Here is a 20,953-nt window from a genome sequence, read left to right on the forward strand (position 1 = left end):
GTCCCAGAATAGCACCGTTGAACGAGGGAATCCAACGTGCACTGAATCCCTAAAAGGAAATCCTCTGCACCCGGGACCAGAGCAAGCTATTCCTGGCTGCCTCCTGAGCCGATGCCCAGCACCCTGAAGAGCTGCTCAGCTGGAGCGACCAGCGCTACAGAAGGAGAGAGACAGTGCCCACAGGACCATGCCCTGAACTCCAGCTCTGACACCCCCCCATAGAAAACACCACCAATGAACGCTCTTGGCTGAGATTCCCCTGGGGCCTCCTGCCTCCAAGATGAGCAGTGCACAGAGGGGCTCCCCCATGTAACATACCGACCAACATGTGCTAACACAAGGAGAACATACATGGATTACAGCCAGCCAAGGGCTGCTCATCTATGGAAGTGATAAGGGAGCAACCTGGAGGGCGTGAGCCTTCCTGGCACACTGGCAACCCCAGGGGCTAGACGCAAGCTTTGCAGGGAGCTCTGGTCAGGCCCTTCTCCCAGCAGGAGAGTCATCTGTGCTGACACACCGCAGAGGGGGCTGGCCAAGGCAGTCATGAAAGTGCAGTTTTAACCAGCATGGGGTCACCGGCTTCACAACCGGACCACTTCCTTCCGGCCTGCAAAGGTCCCAGTCACTATCTGTTTCTGAGAGTAGTGGGCAGGGGAACATTGGAAGAAAAAACAGTTTCACCTCAAGGATTAATTCTAGAGGACAACAGTGCAGAACTGGAAGGTCAGGGAAGGGGAGGAACTCTAGACTGAAAGAGGAGCTGGGCTAGAGGAGAGATGCCATCTCACCTCCACTTCAGGACGAAGCATGTTGTGATATCAACTTCAGAACAGCCGCACAAGCTGAGGGCATCTGGCTTCATTCCTCCCTCGGCTTGAGAAGGCTGCAGGAGCCTGGTACGTTCTGAGCCACAGGGAGGTTGTGTTTAGAAAGCGGCATTCATCCCGCCAGGCACAAAGGTCATTCTAATTGTGCTGATTTCGGGTATTCTGAACAGCCAAGTGTCTTCTCAGTGGGCAGATGAAAGTGCTTCCAACTCACACAGGCAAGTGAGCGCTTTGCACAGAATGTTCCTCACTGACTGCTCAAACTGCTCCTTTAGCTTTTTAAATTATTATTATTAAAGGACAATCCAAGTCCAGTCTCAAATCTGAACCATGTAAAATCAATCTGTTACCCAACCTAAGCAACACATCCAGGCTTGTGTTTGTTTGCAATTCTGACAAACAGATGTTTAAAATAGCCATTCCCCTGCTCTTCCAACCCAAACACTGTAGCCTCCAGAACTGGAATGCAAAACCACTTGGGAACGTAAGTGAAACAAGACCTGCAGGATCTATGATTTTAAAAATAAACAGAGGAGATTCTAGCTCTTTTGGTTGCAGGGATCACCTTCAAACATCACTCTAGCATAAAGCTGATGCAATGCCATCCTGGTGAGTCTGCTCGCAGCCTCAGCACCTTTGCTGACGCTCAGAGCTTTGCTCAACAGCAGCAGCCTGAAATTAAGAAGTGCTTGGGTCAATTTCATGGCAACAATTCAGAACCCTGTGGGTTACATGGAAAATGACAACAGGGCCAATTTCACATTGCTGCTGGGAAAAGCAATGAGTAGCTGGGACATGCAATGGTGCTCTTCACTAGGTAAAAGAAAGGAGGCTAAATCTAGCCGACACAACCACTCCTCCTTTCCAGTAACAAGAGGGGGCTTCAAACTCAGGAACCCACTAGCAGGAGACTATAAATGACAGACCATGCACCGAGCAGGGTCCAGAGGCATTGCCTTGGTAGGAAGCTAAGGAACAGCTGGCTGGCTCAAGAGCTGCCTGAGGGCAGCTGGGCCTTTTCGTACGTTTAGTTCTCTGGTTACTGGGAGGCTACCGAATTTGTCAAGAACCAGAGGGTGTATAGGAGAGACAGAGGGGACCCATTAAAAGGTGAGTGGACTTAACGGGGGTGGAGATTGAAGGGAAGCAGAGCAGGAGCTGAAGGATGACGGGGCAGGTGGTAGAGAAGAGTATGAGGAAGAGGCCGAGGGCAAGAAAGCAAAGAGGAAAACAGACACTGAGAACATAACAGGGAAATATACGCTGACCTGTTATGACAAAAAGAAAAGCGAAGGGAATAAAGAAAGCAACTCTCACAAACTTACATTGTAAAGGCATTAGAATCTGCCCAGAGAAACACAGTTAAGAAAGATACACGAACAGTACACAGCTGTTTATTCCTTGCATTCCAGGGAGTTGCAGCCTAGCTCTTTTCACTGTGACTAGCAGGACAAGTCCATCAACTAGCAGGAAACTTTTCCAAACCCTGCTATAATAATCTGTGGTGTTATTGGTAAAATAGGCCCTGAAATGTGATAAAGGAAGATTTCAGCTGACTGTGTCTATTTCAGCTGTTTTAGGGACAGAGAAGCCCTCAGGAGACCTTGCTTCCAGAGGAAAAGCCCACAGGACATCTTGGTCTTGAACTTTCTAGAGCTCTCTGCCTTCAGAGAGAAGAGGGGGCATCACTCATTCACCAGGGAAACCTCGTCTGTAGAAGTGTTTTGTTCGCAAGGTCATGCTTCTTACCTGGATGGTCTTGTGGGCTATTTCTCCAGGGGTTGGCCAGTTTGTGGCATCACCAAAGTCACCAACCTTTATTCAAAAAACACAGAGATCTCGTTAGTACAGTAAGCGCAAGCGCTGGTTCTGAAGGGCTGCTTCCCTCGCATTCAACAGGCCAACATCCCTCCTCCCCCTTCCAGAGCACAGGGCCTGGGCTAGAGGATCGGACCAACCGCCCCTGACCCCATCTGGCAGCACCCAGTACCAGATGCTTCAGAGAGAGAGAAGAAACATCCTCATGGACAGCCATGGAATAACATAACCAAAGCGGAAGCTGCTGCCTACCCCACGGGGATCCGAAGTTTGTTTAATGCCCTGAACCCTTAAAATCCTGTCTAAGAAGCGTGGATAATTATTATCCACATAAAGCGTCACCCTCTTTAAAATCCTGTTAAGCGCTTGATCTCAATGACCTCACAGGAACAAGTTTCACCGGCTAGTTATACATGGCGTAAAATGTTATTGTCCAGTGGTTTTAAATGTGCTGCCTTGGGGTTCGCTGAATATCCCCCTATTCTTGGATGATGGATGAGTGCACCACAGACCAACTCTGGGTGCTTCACCGTACCTGCCTACGCTAGCTGGCCAGAGCTGGAGGATCCTGCTTTTAGCTCTGGGTCTTTTAGCCCCGACAGAAGACGGTCACATGTTCAGAACCACAAGGGTCAGGTTCAAGCCCAAGAAACAGCTGCTGACATCCTCTTTATACTCCTCACTGCCGTGTGGAACGATCATCTCCTCCCTAGGCTAACCCGCTCTCTCCAGACCCCTAGGCATTTTCATTGTCCGTCTCAATCGCCTCTATTTCTGCAATCAGATGTCTGGAGCCGAACTCCAACATCACCCTGGTGCCGCCTGGCGGGGTCAGACCACAACTGCAAGGTTCCGTGAGGTTTCAGTACAACCCTGTTTCCCCTTAAAGAGGTGCAGAAAGAGCACCGGGGCCTTCAGGGCTGTTAATCCAGCGGGGATACCGAATTCACTTTAAAATTCATTCTAAAAGCTCGTGCCACCTGGCGGCAGATGATTGCAGGGCTCACGCACATTTAACAGCACAATTGCAATGAAGGGCTGCCAATTACACGAGCCAACAGCAGCACAGAGCAGCAGAGCTCTGTGCTCCATTGACGGCAAGAACAGGCATCTGGTTTCAATTCAATTCACCCAGAGCAGCCTCCAAGGCCACTCACAACACACCATTCATGCGCCTTCCGCTGTGGGGCTGGAGCTTGCCGGTGAAGCTGTTTGGTTTGCAGGGCAGTTATACCGTTTATTGGTGTCTCCGCTTGATCTACTTTTCAAACCTGATTCTTTGAGAACGAGAGGTGTTTGCAGAGGAAAGAGAGGCAGGGAGTGGATGTCGCTTCCCAAACAAGCAGAGGAGGAACATTAACCCTCCAGAAAGAGGACCAGAAGATCATGTTCTGGGGAAAGCACAGCAGCCCTTTGAAGAGGGGCAGCCAGTGAGGAGTGCAGGACCCCGGAGCGTTCAGGGAGAGCGTCACACAAGATGTTACACTATTTTGCTTGCAGGACAATTCTCTGTATTCTCCCCCAGCAGAGGATCTGTATCGGTTGATCGGTTTAAAATGGGAGTCTAGTGGCATGGTCCAGCTCCTTTGCCACTGCACTGCTCACTTCAACAGCCCATTCCTGCATTCAGCAGCTCACAGCCCGCTCACAGGCAGGTGCGGATTTCAAACATGCTACCGAAGGGCTGCGCCAGATGAGCGGAAGGAGAAAAACCCTAGCTCACAGGTGGGCGGCACCGGTAGAGTCAGGATCTCCTGCAGGGTCTCTGGTGTCGACAGGACTTTGCACAGTGACAAGGGCCTCCGTCAACTCAGTGTGGCAGGCATAGTACAGCAGGGGCTTGACCGCTCAACGTGAGCTGGGGCCCAACTCCCTGACGGAGGTGTCAAGCCGCCCAGGACAGGTCTTGGCTCTCCTCCGGCCCTCTCCTTTCCCTTACGGGAAGTAGATCTTCCCCTTGCAGACCTCTTGGGCTTCTTGGCCATGGCCGGGGCGGGGGGGGGGGGAAATCGGTGCCAGCTCGTACGCGGCACCAGCAGGGCGCTCCAGGCCGAGTCGGGCCTCTGCTCTGGTGCTGGGGTCAGTGCTGACTCCATTAGGAGCATCCTGAGATGGATGTCTCTCTCCTTATTCATTCTGGGTTTGAACGACTTACAGATGCAACACTTGTTGCTTATGTGTCCTTCTCTTAGACACCTTAAATGGCTAACGTGTGGGTCGCTGATGGGCATGGGGCACTTACAACCGTCACATGGTTTAAAACCTGGGGATCCCTGGGGCATTCCCCATCCCTAGGCTGAGTCTCATCTGGGACTAACTAAATAGAACAACTACTAAGGGTAAATATTGAATTATATACAACTACAGTATTTGACAAGAAACATTTGAGAGATACACTGAACTAGGCGAGAGCCAGCTGAAGCAGCAGATGTTCCCACACCATCACTGGCGGCAAGAAGGAACTGAGGGTGGGGGGAGCCAGCAGCTCCCCTTATATTGCGCTATGTGGGCGCCACTCCAGAGGGTGCCAGAGCCGGTCCCGTACGGATACTGCTAAGGGAAAAACTTCCAGCACTGGTGCATGCAGCGAACACACACCTAATATGGAATGGACATGAGCAAGCACTCAAAGAAGAAACAATGGCCTCCAAGGAACAGCATGGAGCAGGTCCAAGTGGGTGGGGAATGATGGTCATGCTAGGCACCCACGAGGCGCTGTGCATCATCTATCCACTTCATTGACATCAATCCATTCGTGCATGCACGTGGGCTCACACCCGCCCCCGGGAGGCGGGCAGGCATTGCACCCAACATACGGGTGGGCAGAGGGCACCAATTTAAGTTGTGCTGATCACCGTGGCATCTAGGCACAACCCCTGCCTCTGAGGGTGCTGAGAAGCTCTGTTGTGGTAGAGCCCTAGGAGATGCTCTGATGACAGATGCTAAGCAAGTGCCTAGCAGGACTGACAACCCAGAGTTGCAAGCTCTTGTAAATGCAGCAGCTGGGACAAAGTTGCCCTCTGCAGCGCTGCCATGGCCCATAGCTGGGCGCTGCCATGAAGTACCATATGAGGCTGGAGGCATGCTCAGGTTTCAAGCAGCCACCCATAACTGGTGGCTGTGCAGAGCTGCAGGGTGTGTGAAGAGTCATCCCTGGCTGATCTGGAGTGGAGATGTATGCACTAGTCAGAGAGCTTGCTCCCCGGTGACGTAAAAAAAGTACTGCCTTAAGTGGCATAGGAGGCAGCGTGGTCTAGTGGACAGAGCAGTGACCTGGGAGTCCAGGAGACCTAGGTTCTAGTCCTAGCTCTGTTACTGATCTGTCAGGTGACCTGGAGCAAGTCACTTCCCCTCCAATGCTTTGCCTATCTTGTCTGTGAGGCTAAGCACCCCTGGGGGCAGGGACTCTGTCTCCCTACACGTACGTACAGCGCCCAGCACACTGGGTCCAATCACAGCTGCTGCACTGCAGAAGACAAGCAGCGAGAGCCTGGTAATACACCACCAGAAACAGGAAGATGTCGAGGCAGACGTACCTTGCTTCCTTTCCGCTGCCTGGGGTTTGCAGCCCTCACCACTTTGGCTGCAGTCGTATGTTCTGTGAAAGTAAAACAGAGGTGTTAATACGCAACCCCAAGCGTTGCTAGAGCATTAACCTCAATGGACAGTGGAGGGAGGGGGCCACGTGCTGGCACTGGCTAAGCCCTCTCCCTACCTGGGCAGAGTCCCGGTTAGATCTTCCCAAGGACTCTTCTCTTCCCCACAGTGCACCAAGGTGAGTTACCCATCCAGTCCTTAGAAAGGAGGAGGGGAAGGGGCCCAAGCCCCAATTCCATCCACACACAAATCAACCCAACTCGAGTCAGCAAGCACTAGGTCTTAAGGCTGGGTCAGAGCTACTGGGATTCAGTCGAAGCCCTGGCATTTTGCAATGTGCAAGCAGGGACAGCTGCAGACCCGAGTCAGAGTCTGCATAGTGCAGCACGGACACATTAGCACAGCTGAGAGACTGGATCCAGTCACTGTAAACCCAGGTTACCACAGCAGTGCAGACAGACACTCCATCGCGGCATTGGAAACACTGAGTCCACACGCCCAGGTCCCAGCGTCCTGGGCTTCGCACGCAGCAGATATACCCTATGTGGCCACATCCGCAAGCACCCAACCCCTCTTGTGGGGGGAGGAAGCAGAGATCCCAGGAGGAAGTGCAATGAATGGGACAGGCTGGACCTTGTGATTCTGAAAGGAGCTCGCCTGCTCACTGCTGGATTGGCAGAGTGCAGTCTCTCTCAACTATTAGCTCAGGAGTCCAACCTTCTCCGCTCCAACCCAAAATCAACAACCCAGATCACTCCAACAGAGAGTCCCCATTTCATCTCTGGGTGCACGGCAGAAACCGTCCCAAACCTCTACAGATGCTGGGCCACAAAGACTTGAAAGGTCACCCGCCACAACCATGATCGCGGAGCCTGCAGACCCTGGTCCAATTCCCAGCACCACCCATCCTTCCCCAATCCACCCATCACCCAGCCCCCAGGCAGGGAGTTACACTCCGACTGACAGCCAGTGTTTCCTACAGGCTAACACACTGTTCTCCACCTCTACGGTACACACCCCATTTACATCAAGGAACCTCTCCCTGCAATGCATGTGTTGGGGTCAGTCTCAAAGGTGCAGTTTTGCCCACTAACAGGGTGGCCAGTCCCACCCTAGCCTGCTCAGCCCAAGCAAGAGGTGGGAAAGGAACCAGGGACACACGGCCTTGGCTGCCTGGTGTCTTCCCTGAATTCACAAGCAGAACGGGACAGCCTGGAATTCGGGGGTGGAATTCAACACAGACACCTCTGAAGTGTGAGCACACAAACCAAAGACAGCGACATTACTGCACAGGGGTCAGTCAGGACCCTTCCCGTGAACATGGAGGGACAAATGCCCGACCTCCACCCCAAGGCTAGTAAATACGGACAGGCCTGCAATGGCCATTACTGAGGGAGTAAATGCCAGGGCCGGCAACAAGGCAGAATTACACCCAGCACAATAGGGCTGACAGGAATGACGACCAGGGAGCGAAGGAACGCAACGGCAACTGAATTAGGAGAGCTTTATAGTATCATCAAAGCACTCCCAGTGTGGATGCAGCAACACTGCCTTTGTACTGGTGCCATAATCCTGCCTCACCTCCCAAATGAAACAAACTTCACCGGTACAAGTGCACTGTTTGTCAGAACAGCTGTATTCACGCTAGAGATGTTTGCCTGTTTCTTCTCTGCTGGTCACGTATCGCACCCGACCACACAGCTATGCCAGTAGAAGTCTGTGGTGTAGACCCGGCCTTAGCTTCCAATCTGCAGAGTTTCAAGCATCCACGCAAAGGCCCACCTGAACAATTGAGCTAGGCGACCCTGTTAAGGCTGTAGTATATCCCTGCATATGGTTTATCTTGCAGTACAAACAGGATTCAGCCAGGTCCTGCCATCCATCTGCAAACCCCATCACAGCCTAGGCTTGTTCGCATGGCTAGAAGACATGACCACATGGTGGTTTGATCTGATCTACGCTGCAGGAGGGCACACCACTGGCCGTGTTGCAGGCAAGGGGAATTATCCTGCTGCAACTAGCTTCTGCAGCAGGACTGTTTCTGGGATGGAGACCAGCCCAGAGACTTGTCCTCTACATACAGCCCCTCCCACACTCAGCATGACTGCCAGCTTGCTCAACTCTGAGGCTTCGGAGGAGGGGCAGTGAAGTTCTGCTTGTTCTGTAAAGCACCACACAAACTTAAATCTGCTGCATAAGCAACAAAACAAGAGAGCCCTCGAGCAGCTGGGCACCAAAATGGCTTGATGAGCTTGGCTTTTCCCGAGAGGGTGGTGGAGTGCTTTTAATGAGGGACACGTGGCCCTTGCTGCCCAGCGTGTCGTATGTGCACCCGGCTCCTCGCAACTGCTCTGATCTCAGCACAGTCCCAGCAAAAGGCAGCAGCTGTGCAAGCGCCCTCTGTCAGGCAGCAACTGTAGAGACAGAAGCTCGAGGGGAAGAGAGCAGCTGAGGCTGCTCCTCCACCTGCCAAACAAATTGCTTTCTCCACTGGCCCTCCTCTTTGCTTCCGTCCCCTCCCCTAGCAGGTGGGCAGAGGGAATCAGCTGCCCTGGATGGCCATGACTGTTTGGATTGGGACTGCAAGGTTTCAAATAGCTGCCCCACTGGGCAGGACTGCAGCACAGCTCTGTGGGGTATTCCTGTTTGAGTGGCTCCATGGACACTGGTAATCCCCCCTTCCACACTGCATGCATGGACCCCCAGCGCATGCCCTGCACAGGAGCATCCTTGCAAAGAGCAGCATCCGAGAGCGCAGATGCATTCACTGCACACAGAAGCCTCAGTTTTACAATCACATGACTCTTTTGCGGCTGGCCTGGGAAGGGAGAGGTTCAGCCGTAGCCTCTCTCAAGGCAGGCTGGGTGAGCACTGCCATGTGTCATGGCTGCCCCCATTAATTTCAGGGTGCTAGTAGGATAACTAAGGTCTCCATTCAGTAGAAGGACACAGAAGGACAGAGCAGCATCCATGACCCGCTGCACAGGTGAGGAGGGATGGGCTTGTGGATAAGGCACTTGACTGGGGCTCAGATCTGGGTTCAGATCCTGGGGCTGCCACAGCCTGCCTGTGTGACCCTGGGCATGTTGCAATTTCTCTGTGCCTCAGTTCCCCATTGGCCATCAATCACCAGCTGTAAAACAGTCATAATACTCTGTGTGTGTGTGTGCGCGCGCGCGTGCGCGCATATACACATACAACACCTAGCACAATGGGGTCCTGATTGTTTTGGAGGCCCCACTTGCTATGCCAAAATAACTTCTCCCACTTTTTGTCTATTTTGACAGCAAACTCTTTGGGGTAGGGACTGTTGCCCAGCACTATGCGAGCCTGGCACCTCTGGGCACTAGCATAATGACGACAAATTGCTGCACAGAAGTGAGCGTGGGAGGTGGACGAGCCTTTGGGGGAATTAAAAGCTTTTCCCTCTCACCTACATTTGGCATTCCCCCCCACCCCTTTCAGAGAGAAAACCCTGTCCCCTTCCAACATCCAGAAGATGCCCTGCATTTTTACTCCTGCTAGACAGCACTGGAGCGGGGTTTTTCAGCTCCAGTTTCTCTGTGCCACTGACCCCACAGCAGGTTTACAACAGCCACCACGAAAATATACCTAGGCTTAACTCCAGCTCCACACCTCACCTTTAAGGGGCACTGGGCCCAACATTTCACACCTAGATGATTTTCGTCCACTAAGTCCACAGAATTGTAACTGTGCTTCCTCCTGGGCACTCGCTGTCCTGCCCAGAGGAAGGCTCATGACCCAGTTGTTAAAACAGTTTGAAAACGATTCAATGTCTCTGAGTAAAGCCTGGGCCGGGAGAGCACAGTGCCACCGTTGTAACATCTGGCTGGAATTTCAGTTGTGAAATTGTTTTACAAGGTTTGATGCGAGCTGATTCAGAGAAGGTGGCTTTACAAGCAGGGCAGGTCACATCGGGACATCACACATGCTCGCAACCATGTCATATCATATGTTGATAGTGTCTCTAAACCTAATTATTATTATTATTATTTTTTTTTTTAACACCATATCTTAACTCCTGAAATTTTAAAGCTGGTTTCCCTTAGGGGGATTATTTTTCCCCATAGCCTGCTCCCAACTGATGTTTTAAAAGGCTGCTAAACACGTGCTGGGGGATGGCTCATATGTGGCACATGTGTGCGCTTGACTACAGATGCATTTCAATGATATGCACCCCTCTCCCTGCCAATATTTCTCCCCAGCACTCTGTCGCACACTCCTGGTACCACAGGCAGAACGACGCACTGCAGCCAGCCAGGGATGAAAATGAAGGTAACACCTTCATTCCATTTTACCACCCTGCAAGCTCCATAGCAGCCTCGCAAGCAGGCAAGAGCTCACACACACCAGAACGAACCAGCCCTGCAAACAGCAACCCTGCACATCCTTGAGACAGCCAGCAGACCCCCCACCCCCAAGATCCATCCTCTGCTGAGTGAGGGGAAAGGGAAGGCTACCATGCACTCAGCACCCCCTATTCCGGAGACGAGCCCAGGGTTCTGCAGGGATGGAACGACGGGCACTGGTACCCCTGCAACACTGGCTCGGTGGCTTTACTCCAACAGGGGGAAGGGCAGAAGAAAGGGGGCTGGAGGAGCATGAACATCCCATTACCAGCACCAGGCAACTGCAGATTAGAACTGGCTGGGAGCTGCGCTGCATCACAGAACGCCCTGGCTGGTTACCCCAGAAGCTCACTGCTCTCGGAGCCAGCCTATGTTACATCGGTGCTCAGACCAAGGGGTCAACACGGTCTCTTTTCAGGCCTTAGTGTCCAGGAGCGAGGCCAGGGCACCAAGCTGTGCACACTGAAGCGCTAATGAGCCAGAATAAGAAGTGGCAAAGCAGAGTTTTCCCTGACAAGTCCCCTTTCAAAGCGTTCCCGAGTGGGATTTCACAGACACCAGCTCCCTGGTTCTGGAATTCTCCTTGCTAGCTGGCACTCATCCACCGTCCTCATCCTCCCACAGACGGCGGTGCCAGAAAGCCGAGCCCGCAGCACAAGCACCCGCTCGTGGAGTGATGCTCACCATTAGGCTTTTACTTCCCTTAGTGTAGGCAGCAGAACTCTTTCCAAACAGCCCCTGAATTCTTCACTCCACGCCCACAGATGTCACCAGCTAAATATAGCTTCAAAAGGCACCTAGAGATACAACAGAACCCTGGGGCCTGCTTTCCAACAGCATCTGGAGCTCTCGCTGACTTCAACCGTAGCGGCGAACATTCAGCCCCTCTGAAAAATCAAGCCACTAACACATCCAATTAACTATACAGCACAGCGTCTTCAATTCACTCTGTTACCAGGTGTGTCTGGGGGAGAGGGGGACCCCCTCCTCCCTATCCCCTCCCTGCTGCCACTGTACCAGATATAATCCCACTGGCCCTGCCCTGGGCTTCAGCTCTCCTCCAGCCTGCAATCCTGCACCTAGAGCTCAGTAAGACACCCGAGGACAACTCTGATCCACCAATTTCATAGGTATGTCCTCAGGGGATGCCCAGCAACACCGACGACACCGCTAGGAGAGACCCTCTTCCCTAACTAGCAGGAGAGGGAGGCATGGTCAAAAGGAACGAGCACAGCACAGGGAGCCAGGAACTCGGCTATTCTGGCTGCTTTGAGAGCCACCATTTAAACCTGTCCTCATTTCCTCATCTGCATGATGGGAATACTACTCCCTTATCGTACGGAGGTGCTGGGAGGAATTATGTTTATGGAGCACTTTAAAACCGGAATGTGCCAAGCATGGTCTTGCCATGAGACCTTTGAGCACTCTGTTCCGCTAAGATCTATGTGGAGAAAATACACAGAACAGCAGAGAGAGAAGGGGGTAAACTGCTACCTCCGGACAAAGGGCTTGAGCCCCAGTTCCGTTTGGCATAGGCAAGACATGAGTGGATCGCACAGAGCCCATTCCGACAAATGAGAACACAGAGAGAGCATGACCCAGCCAACTGCTGCATATCATGATTTATCTACACACACACACAGCAGCCGAGGAGCCTGCAGACTGCTACAGGGATAAGCTACTGCTGGAATATGAGCAGCTGCACACTACACCATCCTCGGCTCGTCTAAGTCAGCCTGGCGGATCCTATGTGCCACCAGGAAAGAGCGCTGGTGCATGATAGTTTACTCAATCGCTTGTCGTGGCTGGGTTGCTCAGCTTCTTGCAAAGGCTTCAGCCGAAATTAAGACTTTTTTAAAAAAACAGTGCATACGGAGAACAACGTACCATAAAGCTTTGTGAAGGAGACATTCCAGCGAGGCCCTTCCTGCACACACCCACCCACGCATGGTAAAGAGCCCAGGGCACATGCCTCACAGGTATCACCAGCCTGGATGCGTCTGCACTAAACTAGGCATTTTTTTTGGTACTTTGCCCACCCGGTTGTTCTGGGTGGGGTTGCTGGCATACACAGGGTCCCGGGGAGCACCAGCGTTTTAGCACCAAGTCATCTAAGCCTAGCGTAGTCCACTCTCTAGCGTCCCTCTCTCAGCACCGACTCAGTGAACATCTCCAGCTTATTCCCGGGCACATAAAGGCGGCTGCACTTGTCTATGAAATCCCTGCACCACCCGTAAGCAGCTCCTTATTTTGCGAATGGTATAAAAGTCCTGCTAACAGAGCCACTCGTGAATTCCAAATTAAAGCCAGGTCTGAATCACTCCCTTACACATGGCCCTTTCTGTGCATTTATGTATGCCCAGGGAACGCTAGACACCCCCCCCCCTCAGGAACATTCGCGGCACTGCACTTTGTCCAGCTCCATTACGCTACAGCGTGCACAGGGAGAAAGAGAAACCCAGCACAGCAAAAATGCCAGAGGATGGCAGACCCCACCCAAGCCGGCCATGCAGAAACCTACCCAGCCCAAACCTGGTACACTGCAGGCATTGATAGAGCAGATCGCATGCTGAGGAGAGGGTGGAGCGTGCGATCTTTATGGAGGAGGACACCTCAGATAGAAGCCTGCACCAACTGCCTGGCAGCTGGACTGGGGACAGGTACTGGGTGACAGGGAGGAACCAAAGTAATGCGACGGCAAACCTGATTTAAGAAGTCAGGAGACTTCTGGCAGCAAGACAACAGCTCCCTGGCGAGGGTGGAGCAGACATGCAGCTTTTCGTGAGCCCTATCATTTGCACCAAATGAATTTGGCTAAAGCCGCACTAGGCTCAACTATTGCATGTGACCTCAAACCCACAATTCCTTTGCTAAGGCCCCACTGTGCAAGGTGCTGTACAAAACAGTTACATGAGAGTCCCCACCTGCAAGAGTTTACAGTTTAAACAGACAAGACAAAGGAAGGGAAGGGAAGCTAGGGACCAGAGATTTTGCCCAAGGCCACAGGACAAGTCAGTGGCAGAGCAAGGAACAGAACTCAGGCCTCAAGCCGCAGCTCACAGTGCTATCTACTCCCCCATGCTGTCTCGCTCCTGAGGAATTTCAGATCACAGTACAGCCCCCACCATTTCTGGGTCTTGCTATTTTGCTCGCTGGTCACTTCAATGGGCTGGGTGGGCGAGAATGATACAAAACTGGTTTGGCTTCCCTGAATGGTTTGAGGAGAAAGTAGCATTGTCACAGGCAGATACCACAAGTGGGTACGTCCAGCCAGGCTTTCAGGTGAATGAACCGTATGCACTAAGACAGGCACTGAAACAGGTACCAAGGACAACGCAGCCACACAGTTCAATGCCGGCTCACTAGCGTTTGTAACACGTTCTGAAGATGAATCGTGCTATGGAATGGTGAAGTATTACGCTGCGGCTTGGAGATAGGTTTACTTATTCTCTGCTTGGGGAAAATAAAAAAAGAGCTTTAGCCAGTCTGACTTCTACAAGCAGCTCACAACAGCTTTCTAAAGGGTTGAATCAATCCAGGAGGCACAACTGGTACTGCAACACAGGCCATGCAACTAGATAATGGCACATTGCCACACAGGTCCTTGCAAACTATTCCAACAGTGCAGAAAAGGGCTACCTGCTGGGTCCTGGCCATTTCAAAAGGAGCTTAAGATAGATAGGTGCTCTTAGCCCACTGAATTCCAACAGGAGTTGGGTGCCTTGTGCACCTAACTCCCTTAGGCTTCTTTGAAAAGGCCACCATTTTAGAATTCCAGATGCTTAACAAGATTTCTAAAACCCAGACATTTCAATGGACAGAGACATCATCCCATCACCACGACTGCCCAGGGCTTCGGGAAGCGCTTACTCCACAGGGTATCCCCGGGGCAGGTGCACTCGTGTATATAAGCCACTGGTACCGAGTTGGGGGGGGGGCGCTACGGGGCACAGCTTCCTCCCCCAAAAAGCCCAGCTGCCCTGGCAACTCTCCCTGGGGTTCCCAGCACAGTAACATGCTGCTGCTGCAGCAGCAGGGTTAGCCCAGTCAGAGGTGGTCAGGGATTCTGGCAGTCTGCCAAGACTGTCCTAAGGAAGGAAATGGCGATTTTTAACATTTCATCTCTCAGCCAAATCTGAGAGAAATTTAATTGAAGAAAGAGGAGGAACTTCTCTGGCCCCAGGAGACTCCCTCCCTCCCCCACCCGTCGTGAATACTGTGGGCCTGCTGCAAACAGTAGAGATGAAAGAGCTTAATGGAAAGTGTTAGACAACCTAACCCTAGGTCAGATCAGCTCTCCCCTATAATGCAATACATAAATCCTCATGTGTCAGGGCACAGAAAAGCCACCAGTGGGGAGGAGCGGAGAGGAGACTCTCTTCCTAGACAGAGTATTCCTTAACTGGCTATCAGAGGAAGACGTAACAATCCCTGAAAGCAGCTACCAAATGCAGGACTGCAGACTAGAGGCAACACTGGATATTCCAGTTAGATAAATACTGGGCTTCGCACTGACTCAACACCCACCCTTGCCAGGCAATTCATTCAGCAGATGCAAGCACCAACGCTTGATGGAATGTGTGGGGTGTGGCGCTTGCACATTGGGGGTCGGGGGGGGGCAGGGGAGAAAGAGGGCACTTTTTTAGGTGTATTAAGAATCAGCCTGTCTAATACTGGTGGTTTTTGTTTGTGGCACTATCTACTTCACTTCAACAATCAAGGAACACTTTGGAGAAAGGACATCTTTGTTAAGAGACACTTCCCACCCACCCTCCATCTCTGAAATCAAGGTAATGCCAGCAAGACTCCTGCATTCAAGGAAGAACCGATTCCACACTTGGGATATTTCTAAAAGATAAGTAAAATATTTTTTCAGAGTCTTTTTATGCCAGCTTTATACATTCTAAAAAAACAAACAAAATGCAGCCAAAGCCCCAAGGTTTAAAAATTCTTTAGGCATATAAAGTCAGAATTGAAACCTACTTTAAACTGCCAATTTGCCCCCGTTACAGCCATCAGTGCAAATCCTTAGTACAGACAGGCAAAGCTACAGTTATTTGCCCCAGTGCAACGTAGCTTAGTTTCACGGGAATGGCAAACTGCATTGACACAAACTGTGGCTTGGTCCATCTACACTAGCAGATTGCACCAGTGCAGCCACTCTCCTGTCAGAAATCCTCAGTAAACGAGTTGCAACAGTCCCAGAGAATGAAGTTGCCTAGTCATTCACACAACAGATATTGCAGAGCTACAGAACTAGCTAACTATCGTCTAAATCAGCCTCTGCGTAGGATGACTGGAGGATAGGCAACGTAATGCCAATTTTTTAAAAAAGCTCCAGAGGTGATCATGGCAATTACAGACTGGTTAAGCCTGACTTCAGTATCAGGCAAATTTGTTGAAACTATAGTAAAGAACAGAATTATCAAACACCGAGACAAACACGGATTTGTTGGGGGAGAAGCCAACAGGGGTTTTGTGAAGGGAAATCATGCCATTAGAATTCTTTGAGGGGGGTCTAAAACATGTGGACAAGGGTGAGCCAATGGACACAGTGTAGTTGGAGTTTCAGAAAGCCTTTGACAAGGTCGTTCACCATAGGCTCTTAAGCAAAGTGGACAGCCATGGAGTAGGAGGGAAGGTTCTCTCATGGATCAGTAACCGGTTAAAAGGTGGGAACCAAAGAGTTGGAATCAATGGTCAGTTTTCAGAATGGAGAGGGGGTAAATAGTGGGATCTCCCAAGGACCAGTGCTTTTCAACATACTCGGAAATGATCTGGAAAAGGGGTAAACAGTGAGGTGGCAAAGTTTGCAAATGATACAAAAAACCTCAAGGTAATTAAGACCAAAGCTGACTGTGGAAAAATTACAAAGGGATCTCACAAAACTGAGTGGTATACCTAGACTTTAGTCGATAAACTAGGCAAATAATTTAGATGGGGCTACTATAAGGTGGGTGCATAACTGGCTGGATAACCGTACTCAGAGAGTAATTATTAATGGCTCCCAATCCTGCTGGAAAGGTATAACAAGTGGGGATCCGCAAGGGTCTGTTTTGGGACAGGCTCTGTTCAATATCTGCATCAACGACTTAGATGTTGGCATAGAAAGTACGCTTATTAAGTTTGCAGACGATATTAAACTGGGAGGGATTGCAACTGCTTTGGAGGACAGGGTCAAAATTCAAAATGATCTGGATAAATTGGAGAAATGGTCTGAGGTAAACCAGATGAAGTACAATAAAGACAAATGCAAAGTGCTCCACTTAGGAAGGAACAATCAGTTTCACACATACAGAATGGGAAGAGACTGTCTAGGAAGGAGTATGGCAGAAAGAGATCTAGGGGTCATAGTGGACCACAAGCTAAATATGAGTCAACAGTGTGATACTGTTGTAAAAACAGCAAACGTGATTCTGAGATGCATTAACAGGTGTGTTGTAAACAAGACACGAGAAGTCTTCCTTCCGCTCTACTCTGCGCTGGTTAGGCCTCAACTGGAGTATTGTGTCCAGTTCTGGGCAGTGCATTTCAAGAAAGATGTGGAGAAATTGGAGAGGGTCCAGAGAAGAGCAACAAGAATGATTAAAGGTCTGAGAACATGACCTATGAAGGAAAGCTGAAAGAATTGGGTTTGTTTAGTTTGGAAAAGAGAAGACTGAGAGGGGACCTGATAGCAGTTTTCAGGTATCTAAAAGGGTGTCATCAGGAGGAGGGAGAAAACTTGTTCACCTTAGCCTCCAATGATAGAACAAGAAGCAATGGGCTTAAACTGCAGCAAGGGAGATTTACGTTGGACATTAGGAAAAGTTCCTAACTGTCAGGATGGTTAAATACTGGAATAAATTGCCTAGTTGTGGAATCTCCATCTCTGGAGATATTTAAGAGTAGGTTAGATAAATGTCTATCAGGGATGGTCTAGACAGTATTTGGTCCTGCCATGAGGGCAGGGGACTGGACTCGATGACCTCTCGAGGTCCCTTCCAGTCCTAGAGTCTATGAATCTATGAAACAAGACAGCAAATGGAATTCAATGCTCATATACACAAAGTAATGCACACTGGAAAACATAATCCCAACTATACCTACAAAAAGAAGGGAAATAAATTAGCTGTTACCATTCAAGAAAAAGATCTTGGTGTTACAGGATAGCTCCCTGAAAACATCTGCTCAGTGTGCAGCAGCAGTCAAAAAAAGGAGAACACTGTTGGGAATCATGAGGAAATGGATAGACAAAACAGAAGATAGCATACTGCCTCTTTATAAATCCATCGTACACCCATACCTTGAATACTGCACACAGTTCTGGTCATCCCATCTCAAAAAAGATATCAGAATTGGAAGAAGTACAGAGAAGGGCAACAAAAACGATTAGAGGTATGGAACGTGAGAAGAGATTTAAGCTGAACAATCCCAAATCTTTTTAAAGAAATGACTAAAGGAGGATATGATGGAGGTCTATAAAATCACGACTGGTGTGGAGAAAGCGCACAAGGCAGTATTATTTACCCCTTCACTAACACAAGAACCTGGGGTCACTCAATGAAATGAATAGTCAACAGGCTTAAAAACCAAACAAAAAGAAGCATTTCTTCATACAACGCACAATCAATCTGTGGAACTCATGGCCGGGGGATCCTGTGAAGGCCAAAAGTATAAACTAGGGCCTTGAAAAAGAACTAGATGAGTTCATGGAGGAGGATAGGCCCAGCAGTGGCTATCAGCCAAAACAGCCAGACAACCCCATGCTCTGGGTGTCCCTAAGTCTGACTGCCCAACGCTAGACTAGACAGGAGATGGATCACTTGCAATTGCCCTGTTCTGTTCGTTCCCTCTGAAGCACCTGGCATCGGCCAGAGTCAGAAGACAGGATACTGGGCTAGATGACTCACTATGGATGTTCTTGTGCACATGCAATGGTGGTGCAGGCTGCCCTACCACCTGCCTCCGGAGGGGAGGGACCTGTCATCCTCCCCAGTCAGGGTTTGGCCTCTTTTGTGACCACCAACCAGCCTGGTGGCTCGTTAGTGGCAGACACAAAGGTAGCTAATGCTCACACCTGGCTGCAGAAAGTCTGGTAAGCCTAATGGGCCAGAGAGAACCTCATTCTCCCCAGCCTGTGACTTGGCTGGAAGTCTGGCTCTGTGCTGAGGAAGGGGATCCGGGGGGGGGGGGGGGGGGAGGAGGAGAAAGACAGACACACGCCACCTCCCACCAGACTATGTTTCTCGGCTGCCTGCTCTCAATAGTGCTCAGTGCCTCCAGCCAAGGTTGGCAAGTTAACACCTTTGCGGGTGCGGAGGGTGCCCTTGTTTGGCTGCAAACAGACCCTACAAAGGCTCTCTTCCCAACCACAAAAATCCCCCCAAAACAAAAACAACAAAAACCAAACCGTTGTCATTCAGAGAAAGAAAAGCAGCTATGTGCCGGGAGACCTTACGACATCAATGCCGCTGTCTCCCAGCGATACCCATCCAAAGGGCAAACAGACAGCCTACAAAGCTTGGGAGTCACAAGATACACCTTAGAGAACATCCCCAGTTATATGAACTAGGATTTAAAAACAAAAAAAAAGAAATGCAAGCCCTCCAGTTCAGAGCATACATCCACAGTGGACACGGGCTCCCTTCCCTACAGGCAGGTTATTCCAGAACGATCCCTTGCAGAATTTCTTGCACAACCCTCGGAAGCATCAGGAGGCAGCCACTGTCAGGGACACGATAGACACCTGGTCTGAGCCCGTCTGGCAACTGCTATGTAACTTCACGGGGCATTAGCAAGAGAGCCTCTGGGAGACATCTGCAGGGAGCTCAGAATCTCTCCCCCCATCAGATTATACAAGAGCTTTCTGAACCCCAAAAGCACCTGTCCTCAGTGCTCAATGCTCCTGGGGAAGTCGAACATTTCCAAAGGCTAAGAGCCACATTGTGGGATGCACTCCAGTGGCATCTGCAATGATTGTGGCTTCCTGTACATGCTACACACAAACCGCTGCAGGCAGCGCTGCTTAAGTCAGATCCAAGTAAGAGGCCTTGTCCTAAGCATCAGAGCTGAACAGCACAACCAAGGCTTGCAGAACACCTGCTGAGCAGCAGCAAGACATGCTGCAGGTGCTGGAAACTCAAAGCATTCAAACCAATTTGTCACATCTCCAAGGGTAGACAGATCCCTCTCGCAAGTCCTACTGTACCAGCAAAATAAGCCAGGAGCTGCCTGCACCTCTCTACAATGTACAATTTAAATTATGCAACTGCTGCAAGGATCACCTTCTAAAAATAACTTCAGAAAGGGTATCTGACAGACATGCAGGGAGCATATGGGAGTGGCATATGCAGGGCATATCTCAGTGCCCGGGAGCTCAGAGATCTCAAGCTCCATGACAACACAGTGGAATTAAAGTCAGGAATACAGTGCAATGATCAGAACCAGTGGGCTGGGAGCAGGCCATTTCAGTTCTATCCGCAGCTCTGCAACAGACTCTCTGCATGGTCTTGAGGAAGGTACTTTAATGTAGGATTCACCCCTTTCTTGCTGGGCAGATTAAGCGAGGGCTTGCCTACACTACCGGCCCTGTAGCTAGACCATGGTAGCACCATAGCGTAGACCAAGGGTGGCCAAACCGTGGCTTGCAGTTAAAATGCAGCTCGCTGAGCACCCCAGGCCCTCATTCTCCATCTACCAGACTGGGAGGGAGGTTGGGGCTTCTGCCCTACAGCAGGGTGGTGGGGCTAGGGGCTTTTGCCAGACATGACTGGTGCCTGCTGAGAGCAAGGGGCATAATTTAAAGGTTCAGCCCTCCAAACAGCTGGAGTCATGCCCCCCTCTTGCCCCCAGCAGCCCCGCCCTGCAGCTCCCAGGTGACCCTACATGCAACCCCGGCCCACCACCTCTGGTTCTGCCCAGCAGGGAGGGCAGGTCTCAGAGCTTCACCCCACAGGGCATACCTGCCGCAGCACAGCTCTCCAACTTCTGAAAATCATCATAAGCGGCTCCGAGGGTCAGTTAAGTTTGACCGCCCCAACGCAGATGCTTCTCACAATGTAGGTAACCCACCTCCCTCAGCGACAACAGCTAGGTCAACAGAAGCATCCTTCCATTGACCTCACCGTGCCTACACCAGGGGCTGGTTGGCACAGCTACAGTGCTCCAGGATATCTTCTCCCCGCCCCACACACACCCCTGAGTGATGTAGCAATATTCACCTAAATTTTAAGTGAAGATGGGCCTCAGTGGTCAATCACCACCCCATAAATCTCCAGGCTCAACTCACCCATGTTTTTATTTAGGAGCCCTTCCAGCAGCTGTCTTCTCCCTCTGCAAAGAAAGACCTCATCCTCA

The 20,953-nt window shown here is 50.8% G+C and overlaps 1 protein-coding gene across 3 annotated transcripts in view; it reads right to left on the bottom strand.

The window, feature by feature from the left end:
• LARP1 (La ribonucleoprotein domain family member 1) overlaps positions 1 to 20,953 on the bottom strand; it is a 75,071-nt gene that overhangs the window by 20,690 nt on the left and 33,428 nt on the right. For all 3 annotated transcript variants that reach the window (XM_030571582.1, XM_030571581.1, XM_030571583.1), the window contains exons 2-3: positions 6,185 to 6,246; positions 2,580 to 2,645 (exon numbers count right to left, since the gene is read on the bottom strand). In XM_030571582.1, coding sequence (XP_030427442.1) covers positions 2,580 to 2,645; positions 6,185 to 6,246 — 128 coding nt within the window. The remainder of the gene's footprint in view (positions 1 to 2,579; positions 2,646 to 6,184; positions 6,247 to 20,953) is intronic.

This window comes from Gopherus evgoodei, chromosome 8 (genome assembly GCF_007399415.2).
Source record: "Gopherus evgoodei ecotype Sinaloan lineage chromosome 8, rGopEvg1_v1.p, whole genome shotgun sequence".
NCBI classification, from domain to species: domain Eukaryota; kingdom Metazoa; phylum Chordata; order Testudines; family Testudinidae; genus Gopherus; species Gopherus evgoodei.